This window comes from Taudactylus pleione, unplaced genomic scaffold, assembly GCF_031769625.1.
Source record: "Taudactylus pleione unplaced genomic scaffold, aTauple2 ptg000208l, whole genome shotgun sequence".
NCBI classification, from domain to species: domain Eukaryota; kingdom Metazoa; phylum Chordata; class Amphibia; order Anura; family Myobatrachidae; genus Taudactylus; species Taudactylus pleione.
Genome location: NW_028284610.1, coordinates 1,294,698 through 1,314,460, shown reverse-complemented (window position 1 = coordinate 1,314,460; position 19,763 = coordinate 1,294,698). Strand labels below are relative to the sequence as shown.

At 43.5% G+C, this 19,763-nt stretch overlaps 1 protein-coding gene across 1 annotated transcript in view; it reads left to right on the top strand.

The window, feature by feature from the left end:
* Positions 1 to 19,763, top strand: part of AMPH (amphiphysin) — a 289,944-nt gene that overhangs the window by 121,133 nt on the left and 149,048 nt on the right. Inside the window, exon 2 of the mRNA XM_088478141.1 lies at positions 5,085 to 5,165. Within this exon, the coding sequence (XP_088334267.1) occupies positions 5,085 to 5,165 (81 nt within the window). The remainder of the gene's footprint in view (positions 1 to 5,084; positions 5,166 to 19,763) is intronic.

Sequence of the window (19,763 nt, the reverse complement as noted above, 5' to 3'; positions counted from 1 at the left end):
TCCGGATGGCTTGAAGGAGTTGAACCATGGTGACTACAGGACGCGTAATCAAAGCAGAAGAGGAGTGCTGCAAGCAACGAATCTTCCACCACCAGGTAAGTATAATTATTGTAGGTGAGGAGTGCAATAGGTGGAGTGCAGGAGAACAGGGCAGAAGGCAGCAGAGCAACTGCAGTTGAGAGGCAGCAGTAAAGTCTCACAGGGTAGCCCTCACCAGAGGAGGTCTAGAAGTAGGGGAGAGAAGGCCACCCTCAGGAAGTTCCTAAACTCACAGTAGCTTAGATTTTATCCTAGAGATGGTAAACAGAGAACCTGATAGTTCAAAATGTCACCATAAGGGACATTCTTAAGTATGTTTGACTGGCTGGCACTTCTATAAAGCCCGATTAGCCAACCTGGTGTCCTTAGTTGATCACAGACTAATATTAGTGATGAAAACAGTACAGATGTACATAATGTTACCTCAAATTGATTTATTTTTTGAACCACTGATGTAGACAATATCATGCCAAAAGGAAAGTCATGCATGCATACGGAATCGGTATGTAATATCGCCGACCGCAAGGCCGGCAGTTCGAATCCTGGCAGCGTCAGGCTGACAAAGGAAGAGATCCCGGCAGCGGTAGCCCGACAGCACTGGAAATCCCGATCATCCCCAGGTAAGTACTAACTAACCTACCACCCTAACTCTCCCTTAGGGGTGCCTAACCCTAACCTACCCCCCAAGTGCCTAATCCTAATCCCCCCTCTAAGTGCCTAAACCTAACCCCCCCTTCCCCGCTGCCTAAACCTAAGTCCCCCGGGGGGTGCCTAACCCTACCTCCCCCCCGGGGGTGCCTAACTCTAACCCCCCCTTCCCCTAGCCTAACCCTAACCTCCCGGGAGGGTGCCTAACCATAAGTCCCCCCGGGAGCCCTAAACCTAACCCTCCCCCCCGCGCGGCTGTCCGCTCGCGGCGCCCGGCATCCCTTCGATCGGGATGCCGGGTGCCGGTCTCCCTGCGTAGGGGTAATGTCAGGCGTCTAGATTTTAGATGCCTGTCATTTAACCCTAGCTTGGGATTGAGGAGTCGGGAAGCCGGCGGTCGGTATTGCGGCAGCCGGCATCCTAAAAGTATACCATGCGTACCGCCCATTTGCAAATATGAGCGCAATAGCGTACAGAGGCTGCTGGAGAGGGATTAGAAAGATCTCTCTCTTGCACTGCGTAGATGTCTCCATAGGGACAAAACAGTTAATGTCATCTTCAAATGGATTTAGCCAATGTGTAGCTTTTCAGAGTTTCAACCTCCCCTGCAATACACTTTTTACTACAGAGTTTTGATTATTAAATGATTAGAAAAAATACAAAGAAGATATTTATGATATTGTCTTTACATTTTTTTTTATAATTTTTATCGTAAAAATCTGTGGAGTATACCTAAGTGTGACAGGAAAGGCTCTACCTCACCTGACAGCACATCACTGGGAAAGCCTATGTTTTAGGGAGTTGTGTGCAGTAATCTATGAGGAGCAGGTGAGCACTAGGCAGGAATATAACCAGGGCATCCAGATCTGATGGAATTTGTCCTCTGTGTTATGTTAATGATGGGTAATATTTTCCATGCGTTCAATGTATCAAATAAAGAATTTTAAAGAAGACACTTGAGAGTAGTCGCTCTGTTTCCAAGCCTTGACTATACGGCAGCAGGCAGCTCCCAGGATGGGGGAGACCAGCTTCGTTGGTTGTTGGCACCTGGGTGAGGATAGCATAGGAGGAAGGTAGAACAGAGGAGAGGATAGATAGGACCCATCCTAGAAGGAGATGTGAAAGTCCCCGTCTGTCTACAGCCCACCAGTAGGCAGGAGGGTGGGGTGGCCATCTTCATTTTACAATAAGAAAAATGTTCATACAGTATATGTTGTAATGTGTGGTTTTAAATAATTCCTAAATACACATTATAATGTCTACGTTGTAGTATACAATGTATTAATCTTAATACAAGATGAAAATTTTTTATATGCAACACTTTGACAAAGTGAAATATGGAACACATTATTATTTTTTTAATTATTATTAATAGGGCAGTCATTTAAATGTTGCTAAAGAATGAAATATCACTATCGCTAATATATACACTAGTATATCTATCTTAAGTAACCATCACTGACCTTTCTAGGCCATCGTCTGTTCAGTCTGGAGTATGTGGAATGGAATGTTCTGTACTGTTAGTCCACATCCCCATTGTGATTGGGGAGAGATTGTTTGAAGTGGAACTACAGTATTGAATGTGATCCGTCAAGCATAGACTTGAAAAGAATATAATGAATTCTCTTGCCCATTAAAAGGTTCATTAGTAAAGCCTGTTAATGAGCTGACAAGAGGAAGTTCAGGCATCTTTTTAATACATAACAATACATGTTTGTTATTCAAGCTGACAAAAAGCCATAGAGATGGATGATTCATTTTGATTAAAGCGTCTTGTGGTTTTTAGTTATGCGCTGGAAAAAAAAAAATTTCCAAGGATTATTGTTGAATAAATGTCTCACTGTCTTTGAATCATATAAAAGACATTACCATTTTATCAATAGCATGCAGCTATTGCTCTGTATGCAGAATACATGGTTAAATCTGAGAATTCAGTTTTAGGTGGAAAATGACAAAAGCTTAGTATACTGGGGTCTGTCAAAACAGATGATCCGTAGTTCCCAGCAACATATTATCCATGTGTTCTGCCGGATATTCCTGCTCCTCTGTTCGGACTACACACTACCTACATGAAAAAAATACTGCAGGGAGCAGACTTTTAGACTTGGTGATCTACTCCAAAGGCGCCCCCCGCTTCCCTTCCATTGTCATCCGGGACTCATGGAAAATAGTTTTATTGCAACACATTATGAAAATATAATCCAATTTGTTAGACAAAAATAAACATAGATAGATTAAAACATACCAAACTTACTGCATTCCCAGTAGGCAATTAGACAAATCTACTTATCATAAAGTAATACATGAATAAGTGACAATAAGTAATAATTTATGCCTTTTATTTCCATTAATCAAATTACTGGTTCAAATGTTACTCTTAAATATTACAGTTAGTTAAAAAAAAAGAAAAGAAAAGTTAATTGACCCATTTTCTTTCATTCAGTGGTCAAATATTAGTTTTATTAAAATTTGGCATTTCCACCACAAGTTACTATTTGAATGATTTTCTCTTGCCTTGAAGATCTTTTGTATTTAATATATTAAATAGAGACAGTGGCGTAAGTTCATCCCAGATGCCCGTAGGCAAGTTAGAATTTGGTGCCCCCCCTAAAAAAACAGGACAGGCTATAGATAGACGGAAGCCGCATCTGATGGTCTGACACGGAACTCTCCACTACTATGTGGTTATACTAGCTTCTCAGATGCCGGGAAGAGGTGCCACGTATTGAGCGGCCGTGACTGTACATATTTACAGCCCTAATTGGGGTGAATATATTGTGGGCAATGGAGGAGGTGCCCCTTCAGTTCTGGCGCTTGCCGGCAGGTGCCTCCATTGTCTCCTATAATTCTGCCCCTGCAAAGAGACAATTGCTTGTAGTATAACATTCCCTGCGGTGTGCATCAGACAACATTCAGTTTCTTTTTCTCTACTATTATTCAGCAATAATAATACACAACTCCCAGAGCTTCCTCCTTCTAGGTAAAACTATATTTTCTTTATACAGTACACAAATTCAATAAAAGATAACTTGACGTCACTTTATAATGGACTGTTTCTATCCTGCCACTTCTAACTCATTTATACTGACCCTCCCTTAGTAGCAAAACATCATTAATTTTACTTAGACAGCGTTTCATGTGCTTCACAGGATTTGAATTACATTATGGTTAGTTAAAAAGTAATGCAATTTACCATCCTAAATATAAAACTACACACTACAAGCAAGCTTTTGCCTTGCATCCGACTAATATCATAGTATGCAGTGATTATGAAAATATTAAAGCTCTTTTGAAACAGGAAGAACTATTACAGAACCATAGATATGTACAGTATATATATTTATTTGGGGGACTTTTTCACAGCAGAGGAAAAATTTAATTTTTTAAGACAAACTTAAAACTTAATGTCATCAATTTATTTAATTGTTCTTGAATTATATGCGTTTTCTCTGTTATTTCTCTATGATTTGATGATTTGTGTACATTTTTGTATGCTTTTTTCAAATGAACCAAATTGGAAAAAATATGTTTATGATGGCTTTAGTTATCTGTAACAATCACAATGGGGATGGGTACGGGATGCCGGTGCTCAGGATCCCGGCTATCAAAATCTTGATGTCGGCATCCCGACAGGGTTAGGATACCGACATCTGTCGGTAGGTATCCTCTCCCTACTCTAACCCTCCTTCCCCGATTCATGAACCTAACCTACCCTAGTGCCTAAACCTAACCTCCCCCTCCCTGCACCCTAAACCTAACCCTCCCCCTAGTGTCTAACCCTAACTCTCCCATTGGGTTGTGGACCCGCCCCCACACAGACATTGTAATGCGGAGGGCTGGGCTATGATGACGCAATTCAGAGCAAATCGCATCATTGCCTCCCCTGAACCGCCTACCTTTGCTAAGCGGGTTGGCAGCTGCGGGTGCATATGGGAGGCTGCCAAAGGATGTGGGTAGGTGGTGGCTGGCTCCGGGAGATTTGCCTACTACTCCATTTGGACAGGAGTGCCACACGATTTTTGGGAGCCTCCCGGCCATTCGTGAGAGTAGCCAAAGGCCACAAATTGTTCCAAGATTTATTGTAGCTTCTATACTCTGGACAAGTGTTCAGATATTTATTTTATTCGTTTCTAAATTTTATGGATTTAAATTATTAATTTTCCAGAAATAGTTATAAGAATGAAAACGTATACAAAAATGTGGCGGCTCTGCGCACCATCAGCAGAAACAGCAATGGATTATCATTAGGCCTTAACTATGGAAAAATGTATAAAATTTGCTGCCAATGCAAATAATGGAAGTTAATGAATAGGCTCTAATTAGTTATTATTCCACAGCGATAACTTGCATGCCTTTTACAAGGTTTCTTAATGTATTTTACTTCTTTTAATTTTCAGGTGCTTCAGAAGTTGGGAAAAGCAGATGAAACAAAAGATGAACAATTTGAGGAATATGTGCAGAACTTCAAAAGGCAAGAGGTAAGGCCTGCTTCTATTACATTGTATGTTTCCAGCTTAGTAGGTTTGGTACAACCTGTGTGTACTCTACCTGTAGGATCTGTGATTGCCACTCAGATTGGCACTCTGTGGGGTATATTTACTAAAGTGAGAGTTTTTAGAAGTGGAGATGTTGCCCATAGCAACCAATCAGATTCTACTTAACATTTATCTAGCACCTTCTAGAAGATAATAGCTAGAATCTTATTAGTTGCTATGGGCAAGATCTCCACTTCTAAAAACTCTCACTTTAGTAAATATACCCCTGTGAGTATGAAAACAGGAACATGACTTTCAACTTACAATGCATACAATATATATGTGTCCGTATTTCTGGGGGGAGAGTAAGTTGAGAAGAGCCCCAGTATTTCCAACATGAGAGTTGTTAGACTCTGTAGGAGAAGGTCACAGCCGGATTAAGAGCCACATTGGCCTGGATCTGAAATTAATCAAAGGCCTATTATGAGAAGCTCAGGAGCTGTGACCAGTGCTGTGTACACCCCTTACACTATCAGCCCCAATATCCCAATGTCACCCTAAACTCATAAAACTAGAAAAATTGCATCATTAGAAATACAATTTTAATACTTATGATTTAATACCATTATAAAATGAAGCTACATGTTGATATTGCAATTAAATGAATACACAAATACAATTACTAACTAAATGTAATTTAATTAAATAAAAACATATGTTGTTTTACCCTTAAAAGTAAATCCAATGATACTCATATTTTCTGCAGTGGTCCACATAGTAATGTCGGTTAAGTATTGTGAATAGAGGGCTGTGACTACATACTGTATAACTTAACTGCGACACTAGTGAATGAAATACTATTATCTGAAAAAGTTAATATGCAATTAGCAAATTGGGAATGTCTAGAGAGTGCCGGCATCATCATTGCGTATCATTGATCCAAGCACCCTAGCACCAACAGGAGATGTACTTTCTGAAATCTGTTTATATGTCCATGGCTACTTGAGTAGCATTCACAAGAACATACCAAGTGAAGATCCAAGTTAACTATATGTAAAAAACAACAACAGTATATATGCATATAGTATGCATTTTTTTAGTATATCCACTCAGGGGTGTATTAACTCCCAAGGGGGCTTGTGTGCAGTGGGCACCCTCCTCTGAGCAGCTGGCTCTCCAAGCACTGCATCTTACCTTGCCCCAGAAAGTGATCTCTTCTCCGCTGCGGTGCCATCTTTTCCAGTGACATCTTTGGGAAGATGGAGCATGCCCACCATAGAGCAAAGATTCTAGAGTAAAACTCTAGAGTAATAAGTGTATGGCAGGTGATGTACTGCCTCCCCTATCTTCCTTTTCTGCACATCCCTGATCAATACACACCAAATATATTAGTATACCTTAGTATGACAGGAAAGGCTCTGCCTCACCTGACCGCATATAACTGTAACCTATGGCACCTTTAGTCTAATGATAATATGTACCCTCCATGCCTCTCAGTCACTGACACACACTCTGTGCCTGTCACACACACTGATGCATATTCTGTGCCTCTCACACACTGCCTTTCATACACACTGAAGCCCTCTCACGCACAGTAACGCATACTCTGTGCCTTTCACACACACTAATGCACTCTGTGTCTCTCACAAACACTGTTGCTCTCTCACACTGTGCCTCTCTCTCGCTCTCTCTCTCTCTCTCTCTCTCTCAAACACACACTGTGCCTCTCTCTGAAACACACATGCCTCTAACAAACACTGGGCCACTCTCGCACACTTGCATCATACACACAGTGCCTCTCACACACACAGTGCTTCTTTCACACACATAGGGATATAACACACCCGAAAAAGGGCCATGGTCTCATGGGGAAGGGCCAGGAAAGAGATAGGGGAAGTCAGGAGATGCTGGGGATAAAATAAGGAGGAAGCTACAAGTGAGAATGATAATAAACAAAAAATTGACAGGCCCGAACAGCACCCCCTGCCCTGTGGTGCCCTGTGCATGGCACAGGTCGCACTATCACACTAAGATGCTTTTGTTACAATTTGGCCAAATTGTAATTACATATCGTGCAGTATGTATGCACGATATGCACGCTGCACATCAAACCTGACAATATCGCATCGACACCATGCAGTGTAATGAAGGACAGAACGAGTGATCGTTCTAATGTTCATTACATTGTTCTGATGTGTACCCAGGATCTGATAACTATAACTGTTGGGAGGTATGGAATTCTCCCCTAACCTGTGCATGTGACTGTGTGGCTCTGCCTACTTCTACATCATGGGAACAGAACTTAGTGATTTTCCTCATTATAAAATTATTAAGGGTTTTTAGCAGGCCCCTGATACTCCCAAATTGCCAGGACCTCTATTCATAACTTTCAGCTGCTTGGGTATCCCCATAGCAGGAAGGATCCCACATTAGTGTCTGCACATGAAAACCAGTTGCTCATTGTATGCTCTTCCAATTAGTGCCTGCCTTTTATTGACAGGCAGTGCATCAGATCTTTTGTGCTCCTGAGAAATCTGAGCAGCAAAGCTCCTTGCTATACATTAGTTTTTGGATCCTGAAAAACACAACTAATGGCGAGGATCACAGAGGACAGACCCCTAGCATAGTCCTCTTGTGCACAATACTATTTAAAGTGAAAAAACAATTTAACAATATTGCATTTTGACTCCAGAAATCATGGCTTTTTCAGATATTTACAAAATACATCCAACTCTGGATCAATCTTTTGTTGACAAGAACAATCAACTATAAAACTGTATACACACTTAACGATATGATCCATGAGCGATATCGTTAAGTGTTTCCCCTGCACTGCCGGGCTCAATGTCGTTAACGACACTGAGTATACACACTGAACAATATCGTTAACGATATCATTTAGTGACGCCCCCTTCCTCATTTCCGTAATTGCAGAACCTGACGATATTGTCAGGTTGCCCTGCAAGTACGGGCGTTGAAAGACATCGTTAACGATCCATGGGAGCGCACATCGTTAACATTGTCTTGCTTACACACTGGACGATATTGAACGCGATGAACGATAACTATATTGTTATTGTTCATATTATCCAACTTATCGTCTATTGTGTTTGCGGCTTAACACCTAACTCAGTAGTAAATCCTCTATGTACGATTGTAATTACAGCAAAGTTATTGAAAGGCCCAAAGAGAACTGACTGTACAAACAAACTCATTTGATTATGGGCAGGAAGATTATAATAGGACAGTTCTCATTATTTGGTATAAGATAATAATTAGAAACTGCTGTAGATGGTCCAAACCCATATAGAATAGATCACATAACAAACTCTCCACTCTTCACACAAGACTTTCATGATGTCTGCTGAAATAAGTGTTTGCACTTCTGCTTATATATATTTGATGATAGTATTAAACACACAGCATAACAAGTTATTTGTGTGCCCCATAGTTAGAGTGTGTAAGGGCCCAATGGTAAAAAATTTACGTATACACTCATTCTGTATGATTTACCGCTGGCCGCAACGGCAGCCCGACAGAGGAGGACATCCCGATCGTCCTAAAGGTAAGTATAAACTAATCTAATTCTACCCCCTAACCCTAACCCGGATGCCTAACCCTAACCTCCCCCCCTGTGCCTAACCCTAATCCCCCCTCTAAGTGCCTAAACCTAACCCCCCCTTCCCCGCCACCTAAATCTAAGTCCCCCGGGGGGGGTGCCTAACCCTAACCTCCCCCCGGGTGTGCCTAACCCTAACCCTCCCTCCCCCTACCCTAACCTTAACCTCCCGGGTGGATGCCTAACCCTATGTCTCCCCCGGTGGCCCCTAACCCCCCCCCCCAGCGGCTGTCCGCGCCCGGCGCCCGGCATCACTTCCATCGGGATGACGGGCGCCGGTCTCCCGGCGTTGGTAAAATTACAGGCGTCTAGATTTAGACGCCTGTCATTTAACCCTCGCCTAGATTAAGCAGTGGGGAAGCCGGCTTCCTGAACGTATACCATATACACATGTGGCATGTAGAAAGGTGGGTCCCCTCACATACCAGCTGCACCCCTGCTTTGGTAGTTATACCCCTAACACACGGCATGAATTTTCTACTAAGTCTGAGTTACACCAACTAAAGATGCTGCCTGGAGGGGCCTACTTTCTGATACCTCTAGAATGGTACTAGCTGAGATAATATTTGCACCCCACCACATGCGAAGAGTGAAATAGGAGAACAAGCAAGTTAATTCTTGTCATTTACAGGAACTATGTTTCGGGAGGGTACAGTATAACTGCATCACTAAAGTTGTTTGGGCAATTTTGGGGTCTAATTTTTTCTGTATCCTAAGGGGAAACAACCAACCAAATTGTAACTTAGCACTGGTGATGTTGTTACAGTAAGTGTTTTTTTTTTTTCTTACAATAGTTAAACGGCTCTTAAGAGCTATATAACAATATAAAAAGTAGATGACAATTTGTAGTAAGTTTTGAAGGGGTTGTGTCACGCTGGGAGGCGGTTTTCTGGAAGCTGAGGCCTGAGGTTGCGGGAGGAAACGGAGGCGAGGGGCCTGAATGTGCGACCTCCGCATCCACGGGTCTTGGTCGTTGGCGAGACCTAGTCAAAGGTGCGGAATCTAACCCACGAGATGGTGTTCACCAGTGACCCCACCAATCGGGATATGGGCTTGAGCTGCACCTCGTAAGCAGGTCGCGGTCCTTTGACTAGGTGACCAGAGCCTGCGGGAAAAAGGAGAGACGAACACTCATGGCCCAAAGGGACACTGTACTTGAGGTACAAGGAAGTGTGTACTGCGGACACACTCTACCGGGTTTCCGGTTAGAAAGAGTGCACCATGGTGCAATACTGAAACACGTAGGTAGGAACCACAGAGTCCAGTAACGAGGTGGGTACGTATAACTACACTCAGGCTGTGATGGTAAAGAACTGGTGAAATGGATAGTATACTGCACACAGGCGGCGGTGGTAACGCACTGGTGGAATGGAGGTATACTGCACACAGGCGAGGTGGTAACGCACTGATGAGATGAATGATATAGCTGCACACAGGCTGAGGTGGTAAAGCACTGGTGAGATGAATGAAATAGCTGTACACAGGCTGAGATGGTAAAGCACTGATGAGATGAATGATATAGCTGCTCACAGGCTGAGATGGTAAAGCACTGATGAGATGAATGATATAGCTGTACACAGGCTGAGATGGTAAAGCACTGATGAGATGAATGATATAGCTGTACACAGGCTGAGATGGTAAAGCACTGATGAGATGAATGATATAGCTGCACACAGGCTGAGGTGGTAAAGCACTGGTGAGATGAATGATATAGCTGTACACAGGCTGAGATGGTAAAGCACTGATGAGATGAATGATATAGCTGCACACAGGCTGAGGTGGTAAAGCACTGATGAGATGAATGATATAGCTGCACACAAGCTGAGATGGTAAAGCACTGATGAGATGAATGAAATAGCTGCACACAGGCTGAGATGGTAAAGCACTGATAAGATGAATGAAATAGCTGCACACAGGCTGAGATGGTAAAGCACTGGTGAGATGGATGATATAGCTGCACACAGGAATAGATCACTGGAAGCAAGGGAAACTGGAACAAGAGACCACTAGTAACACTAGCAGCGACAATGGTTGTTCAGGCAACTACCTGATACACAGGAGCCGGATATATACCCCTGGAAGCCCACTGATTGGTCCACAGCGTCAGTTGACCGGCCAGACTGTCAGGGAAGGAAGGATAGTCAGAGAAGGAAGTGTCATGGTGGCGCCCATGACAGGAACTCCGATCCCCGCGCACCAGGCCGCCCGAGACACCAGCATCAGGGAGAATGCTCAGCACCTCCCACGTCGCCGCACCAGCCGCCCAACTGCCCGGGAAGTCAGAGGAAGCCGGCTGGTGACGGTAAGGGACGGCCGATCCCCGGCTGAACTCTGACAGTACCCCCCCCCTTTCAGGGTGGACACCGGACACCCACCAGGTTTACCTGGAAATCTAATATGGAAGGCTCAAAACATTTGAGGCGTGTGAACGTCTGTGGCTTTGATCCATGCCCTTTCTTCCGGACCGTACTCTTTCCAGTCAATGAGATATTGGAGTTTGTTAGATTTGGTAAATCGAGAGTCCAAAATCCTCCCTACCTCGAACTCTGTACCTTGAGAAGTTTGCACTTGAGGTAACTTGGGAGCAGAAGTTTGAAAACGTTTCAGCACTAGAGGACGCAGAAAAGAAATATGAAAGGTATTGGATATTCTTAGTTGAGGAGGGAGTTCCAACTTATACGCGACTGGGTTGATGACCTTGCGAACACGGTAAGGGCCAATTAAGTGTGGGGCTAGCTTCATACTGGGTACTTTCAATCGGATGTTCCTGGAGGATACCCAGACTTTATCTCCAACCCTCAGCAGTGGAACAACGACACGTCGTCTATCCGCAAATTTTTTGTAGTTCTTGGACGACTGCTTCAGAGAGGAATGAACCCTCTTCCAAACGGTTGCGAAAGACTCCCCCAATTCAGAAACTGCAGGAACCTCTACTGTAGGCAAATTTTGAAAATCTGGGACTCGAGGATGTCTCCCAAACACCGTAAAAAAAGGAGTGGCTTTGGAGGAAGTGTGATATTTGAAGTTGTGTGAAAATTCTGCCCAAGGTAATAGATCCAGCCAGTTATCTTATGAGGAGGAAACGAAGAGTCTTATGAAAGTCTCCAGCTCTTGGTTAACTCTTTCGGTTTGCCCATTAGTTTGTGGATGGTAGGCTGAAGAATATTTGAACTTGGTTCCACAAGTACTACATAAGGCTCTCCAAAATTTAGCTACGAATTGAACTCCGCGGTCGGAAATGATCTCTTTAGGAAGTCCATGCAACCTGAATATTTCCTTAACAAAGACTCTTGCCAACTGAGGAGCAGAAGGGAGACCCATCAATGGAATAAAGTGTGCCATCTTAGAAAAGCGATCCACCACTACCCATATGGTATTGTATCCTTGGGAGCATGGTAGTTCAGAGATGAAATCCATGGATATATGGGTCCAAGGAGTATTAGGAATGGACAGGGGTCGCAGGAGACCTGCTGCCTTCTTGCGGGGAGTCTTATGCTGAGCGCATTTTACACATGAAAGAATAAATTCTCGAATATCCCCTTTCATTGTGGGCCACCAATAGGAACTTGTAAGTCTTGAGGATACCAGAATGGCCAGCAAACGAAGAGCTATGAGCCCAAGTTAGTAATTTTCCCCATAGTTCTGGGGTCACAAAAATTTTCCCTGGGGGAGGAGTGAACATTTGAGTAGAGGCGAAGACTACAGGATCTAAAATTGGCCTGGAACGTTGATGATCCTCTTCTTGAGTGCTGGACAAGAAAGACCGTGACAGGGCGTCAGCTTTTCTGTTTAGACTGCCCGCACGAAATTGAAGTTTTAAATTAAATCTTGAAAAGAACAAGGACCAACGGGCCTGTCTAGCATTTAGACGGTGAGCCGTTTGGAGGTAGATTAAGTTTTTATGATCTGTGATCACGGTAACTGGACAGTTGGCTCCTTCCAACAAATGCCGCCATTCCATTAAATCTAACTGCATTGCTAGTAGTTCCTGGTCACCAATTCCGTAGTTCTTTTCGGCAATGGAAAACTTACGAGAAAAATACCCACAGGGATGATCTTTCTATCACTTGAGATTTGAGACAGTACTGCCCCTACCCCTACTGAAGAAGCATCTACCTCAACTGTGAACAGTTTGTCCAATTGGGTTTGGCACAGGATAGGTGCAGTGGAGAAGGCTTCTTTTAATTTTTGGAAGGCTTGGATTGCAGTATCTGGCCAGCGAATGGGATTGGCACCCTTCTTTGTGAGATTTGTGATAGGAGACACCAGTGTGGAGAAATTTGGTATAAACCGCCGGTAATAATTTGAAAAACCCAAGAAGCGTTGAGTAGCCTTCAAGGATTTTGGTAACGGCCAGTCAGAAAATGGCTTTTAACTTCTCCGGATCCATCCAGAGGGTCTTTCCAGAAATGATGTGCCCTAGGAAGGGTACTGAGGTTTGTTCAAAAAGGCACTTGGATATTTTTCCATAAAGATGATGCTTCCGGAGGCGTGACAAGACTTCGCGGACATGCTGGCAATGATCTTGCAAATTTTTGGAAAAAATTAGAATATCATCCAAATAGACTATAACAAAACTGTAGAGGACATCCCGGAAGATCTCGTTCACATAACCCTGAAATATCGCTGGGGCGTTGCAGAGTCCAAAGGGCATTACGAGATATTCGAAGTGGCCATCTCTGGTGTTAAAAGCGGTCTTCCACTCATCTCCAGCTCTAATACGTATTAAATTATACGCACCCCGCAGATCAAGTTTGGTGAACAAAGAGGCCCCACGAACTTTATCAAAAAGCTCCGGAATCAGAGGCAGAGGATATCGATTCTTTACAGTAATCTGGTTGAGACCCCGGTAGTCAATACAAGGCCAAAGCCCGCCGTCCTTCTTGCTAACAAAAAAAACCCCCGCCCCTGCTGGAGAAGTGGAGGGCCGGATAAACCCCTTAGCTAGATTCTCCTTTATATATGCCGCCATAGCGGCTGTTTCAGGAACTGATAATGGGTAGGTTCGACCCCGAGAAGGGTTTTTCCCTGGCAGGAGCTCAATACCACAGTCCCAGGAACGATGAGGTGGAAGTTTATCCGCAGCCTGTTCGCAAAATACATCGGCAAAAATCTTGATAAGCTGCTGGTAGACCGGGAACAGAGGAACACTTGGGCTTGTCAGACGGGGGAAGCTTATATTTCCACTGGAGGACACCGCGTTTGTGCAGACAGGGAGTACTTGGATGAGACATCCATGGAAACAACTTGGACCCCATGATAAAATCTGCATACTGGACCACTCAAACGTAGGATTGTGCTTTTGTAGCCAGGGGAGGCCTAAAACTAGTTCAGTCGGGAAGAACAAAAAATTCAATAGTCTCTTGGTGCAGACATCCAATACGGAGGAACACTGGCAGGGTTTTTGAGGAAATGGATCTCCCTAGCAAGGTCTTGCCAGCTACACCAGAGAGCAGTAATCTGTTTGGCAATGGAACCACCGGAATGCCTAGGGTCTGAACCAGTGACTTAGAAATAAAACTGCCGGCAGCCCCAGAATCCACAAGGGCTTTAACCATCCTTGTCCTGGACTGGTAGGAGAGCGACACAGGCAATAAACTGTCATTTGTTTGGGAGGAGTCAGAAATAACCCCCAATTGCATGCTCCCAACATCAATTAGGGTTTCGCGTTTCCCGTCAATACAGGACAATTCCTTAATGTGTGCTCCGAAGCAGCACAATACAAGCACAATTTATTTTGAAAACGCCGGTTCCGTTCGGCGGTACTTGACTGGGATCTGTTAATTTGCATCGGCTCCTCACTGCTAGAGAAGGAAGGAGAGGAATGACCTCCCAAGGATGGGCGATCCCAAGGACGATCTCCACGCCCCCTATTTCCCCACTGCTCTCTATGGCGAAGGTATATTTTTATACAGAGGGATATAACATCCGAGAAGGTGGGAGGTAAATCCCTAGATGCCAATTTATCCTTCATCCTCTCAGATAAGCCATGTAGGAAGGCTGCCTTAAGTGCTTCCTCGTTCCATTTTAGTTCGGACGTCAGGGTTTGAAATTGTACTACATATTGCCCGACGGACCGGGTACCCTGACGGACAAGAAGCAAATCTGAAGAAGCAGAGACAGATCTCCCGGGTTCATTGAAGATCCTTTTGAAAGCTGCCACGAACTCTTCATATCTAGATACGAGCGGATCTGCTCGTTCCCACAAGGGGGAGACCCAATCCAGAGCTGCCCCGGTTAGTAATGAAATTACATAGGCCACCTTAGACCGGGAGGTAGGGAAATTCTGGGGTAGGCATTCGAACTGGATCTCACACTGGTTTATGAAATCACAACATCGTTGAGGAGTACCATCGAACCTCTCGGGAGTAGCCAAGTGCAAACGGGATGTTTGAGGAACGACCCCTGAAGGTAATACAGGAGAAACCGTAGGAGCGACAGAAGGCGGAGCATGAGACATAGCTGCCAGAGTGTTCTGAATAGACAGGAGCTGACCAGATAATTCCTGTAGGTACTGGGCCACATGCTGCTGTGCCGCCTCTTGGTTATCCATGCGAGCCGTTAGCTCCTGGAGGTTCCCAGTACCTGGGGAGCCTGTAGCTTCCATTTGGCCTGAACAAACTAGTCACACTGGGAGGCAGTTTTCTGGAAGCTAAGGCCTGAGGTTGCGGGAGGAAACGGAGGCGAGGGGCCTGAATGTACGACCTCCGCATCCACGGGTCTTGGTCGTTGGCGAGACCTAGTCAAAGGTGCGGAATCTAACCCACGAGATGGTGTTCGCCAGTGACCCCACCAATCGGGATATGGGCTTGAGCTGCACCTCGTAAGCAGGTCGCGGTCCTTTGACTAGGTGACCAGAGCCTGCGGGAAAAAGGAGAGACGAACACTCGTGGCCCGAAAAGTCTGTGCCAGTAAGGGGCATGTAGGGACACTGTACTTGAGGTACAAGGAAGTGTGTACTGCGGACACACTCTACCAGGTTGCCGGTTAGAAAGAGTGCACCATGGTGCAATACTGAAACACGTAGGTAGGGACCACAGAGTCCAGTAACGAGGTGGGTACGTATAACTACACTCAGGCTGTGATGGTAAAGCACTGGTGAAATGGATAGTATACTGCACACAGGCGGCGGTGGTAACGCACTGGTGGAATGGAGGTATACTGCACACAGGCGAGGTGGTAACGCACTGATGAGATGAATGATATAGCTGCACACAGGCTTAGGTGGTAAAGCACTGGTGAGATGAATGATATAGCTGTACACAGGCTGAGATGGTAAAGCACTGATGAGATGAATGATATAGCTGCTCACAGGCTGAGATGGTAAAGCACTGATGAGATGAATGGTATAGCTGCACACAGGCTGAGATGGTAAAGCACTGATGAGATGAATGATATAGCTGCATACAGGCTGAGGTGGTAAAGCACTGATGAGATGAATGATATAGCTGCACACAGGCTGAGATGGTAAAGCACTGATGAGATGAATGAAATAGCTGCACACAGGCTGAGATGGTAAAGCACTGGTGAGATGACCGATATAGCTGTACACAGGCTGAGATGGTAAAACACTGATGAGATGAATGATATAGCTGCTCACAGGCTGAGATGGTAAAGCACTGATGAGATGAATGATATAGCTGCACACAGGCTGAGATGGTAAAGCACTGGTGAGATGGATGATATAGCTGCACACAGGAATAGATCACTGGAAGCAAGGGAACCTGGAACGAGAGACCACTAGTAACACTAGCAGCGACAATGGTTGTTCAGGCAACTACCTGATACACAGGAGCCGGATATATACCCCTGGAAGCCCACTGATTGGTCCACAGCGTCAGCTGACCGGCCAGACTGTCAGGGAAGGAAGGATAGTCAGAGAAGGAAGTGTCATGGCGGCGCCCATGACAGGAACTCCGATCCCCGCACACCAGGCCACCCGAGACACCAGCATCAGGGAGAATGCTCAGCACCTCCCACGTCGCCGCACCAGCCGCCCAACTGCCCGGGAAGTCAGAGGAAGCCAGCGGGACGGTAAGGGACGGCCGATCCCCGGCTGAACTCTGACAGGTTGTGTACAAACCTGATGTTAAATGGCGATCGCTGTTTATAACTGCATTTGCCATTCCATCATATGAGCCAAGTTTTAAAAATTATTGGAGGTGCTTGCACATTAATCATATGATTAAAAACAGCCATGTATAGATATGGCTAGCGGCAACACTAATAATAGGTGATGCTGAAACACCTAAAGCACTCACAAAGCTGGCTCCTACTTGTCAGGTACAGTTTGAATATAGTGAGAATTTATTGCCATTGAACATTGGATCTGTTTGACTAGGAGCTGATGTGAAAGCCAGGTGTGTAGATTTAACACTAGGTACAGTATGTATACTATTCATTTAATATTGTAACTGTGTCATGTGGCTATACTAAAAATACAATTAAAATTGAGAGGAATATGTAGGCAGTAGCATAGAAATGAGAATATTTTAAGATAGCAATTCCGAAAGCATATTACTCACAGAATAAGTTAATTGCTGATGTGTTTAGCATTTCAATCAAACCTAGACTTCTCTCATGCTGTTCCGACGGTAAGCTTCAGACTTGTTGAGCTAGAATTACACAGTGTGCTACTTTAGCAATATAATTCATTTGGCACAACATTTTATATTAATTGCTGTATCTACACTGATCATTTGTCAGAGGTAAAAGCAATGCTATTATTACGCAAACTTCTAATAATTGCAATGTCAGCTGAAGTGGTTTGTTCTGGATACAATATTTATGTCATGTTATGGTACATTATGATACATATCTGTAATTATGTAAGGATACAATTAGCACTGTCAAGTTTTGTTTTTTAAATCAATAATTAAAAATTTTTTTTTTTTTGTTAGTGGCATTTCATCTACTACTGTTAATAGATTTAAGAAACTATTTATAGGTATAATTTTTAGTCCTGATAAGAAAATATTAATTTTGTGTTTTTATATAAAAAATATATGTTACTTATAATACAATATATTTTGTCTGTAAAGATTATGTGCGAGAAGTTGTTTTTTCCGATATGTAGTCTTAGCACAAAGGGGCCAATTTAGCAAGCATATTGTTTATGAAATCATGTAGAAACTGCAGTTCCTGCATACTTTTATGAATTGTTGCTATGTACTAATAGCCTTATACAAGAGGTTTCACAGAATTCTCCAGCAGAGTGCTAATTAGTGAAGCTTTTCAAAGTTTGGCACAGTTACTTTACACAATCTTCACATGGTGTAATCTGCTTTAAGCCTACGGAGCCTTTACTTGCAGGAGAGACATCTTCCGATCCCTCTCCGTCAGCCTGCAACCAGCTCTGGAGACGGACACTGTGCATATTCCCCCATAGGTGTCTTTTATAAATGTGAAAGAACCCTCCAAACTGCAGTGGAAGTAACTCGTAGGGACAGCAGTTATCGCTAACACTTTTCCTGCTAGTTCACTATAGTACAGAGTTGGGATATTTTCATTCAAAATTAAAATATGCACCACAATACAGATTTTTAATAATTGTGACAGTGCTGCGATTATTAATTCAAAGGCCCCTCAATTATGGATTCCTAACAATATGCTTTAGTTTTTATGTAATTAAAAAGCACTTACTTTTAACTACTTTGAGTTATCCTAAACTTAACAAAATATTGTTAACATATTGAATAAAAAATGGGAGACTGGGGTCTTGCACAAAATGAAACATAATAAGTAATAAGCACATTAGTTAGTGCCTCCACTTCCTGTGCTGCCACTTCCTGTGCTACCACTTCCTGTGTTGCCACTTCCTGTGCATTCGCTTCAGAGATTTTTTTAAAAATCTGAATTTAAGAAACCTATTTGGAGTCAGTCACATCCTCAATTCTCGAGCTGTGACTCCATCTCCTGGAATTCACTCACTCCCCTTGTCATACCAGCCTTAGATGAGATTGGATTGTGACTGGAGGTGTGGCTTCATCTACATTACAAAACATATTGCATCACACAATGTAAATATATTGAAGTTAATGGCTGGAATGTGCAGCTAATAGGTACCAAAGTAATTGGAGCATCTGAATAGTTTTTCTCCTTCAATGAATGAATGAATACTTCATTGTCATTAATAACACAAGTGAGGTCAACGAAAAACCATGCTGCACTATACCACATAATAAGACAGGCGGCAATTACACTACTATTTTAAAAAAAAGTAAAAAGAAAACATCGTAATATAAACAAATCAGGGTTATTACGACCATTTAGCATACGCACCGCACTCGGGAAAAAGCTATTGTGCAACCTTTTGTATGTGAATGCACAGCTCCCCAAGTGCCTATTTAATGGTAACCTCTCAAAAAGCATGTGGTTTGGATGGCTGGATCTACTAAGATAAATTTAGATTTCTTCATGAACCTCTTATAGTAAATCTCCCTGGTGCATGGTAGCACAACTCCAATTATTCTACCACCCATCCAAACTAACCGATCTAGCACCTTACGTTCTGCCACAGTACAGTTCCAATACTATACGACAATCCTGTATGTCCCTCTACTCACACAGGCTGATCTTAAATGTTTTGAGAGAAAAAGGCATTGATGTTCCTTCTTACCATCATTTAGCATACAAACTGCACTAGGGAAAAAGCTATTATGCAACAGTTTTGTATGTGAATGCACAGCTCCCTAACTGCCTATTTAATGGTAACCTCTCAAAAAGCATGTGGTTTAGATGGCTGGGATCTACTAAGATAGATTTAGATTTCTTCATGAGCCTCTTACAGTAGACCTCCCTGGTGCATGGTAGCACAACTCCAATTATTCTACCAGCCATCCGAACCACCCAATCTAGCGCCTTACATTCTGCCACAGTACAGTTGCCATACAATACGACAATCCCATAGGTCCCTCTACTCACACAGGCTGATCTTAAACGTCTTAAGAAAAAAAGGTGTTGATGTGCCATCTTGGCCAAGA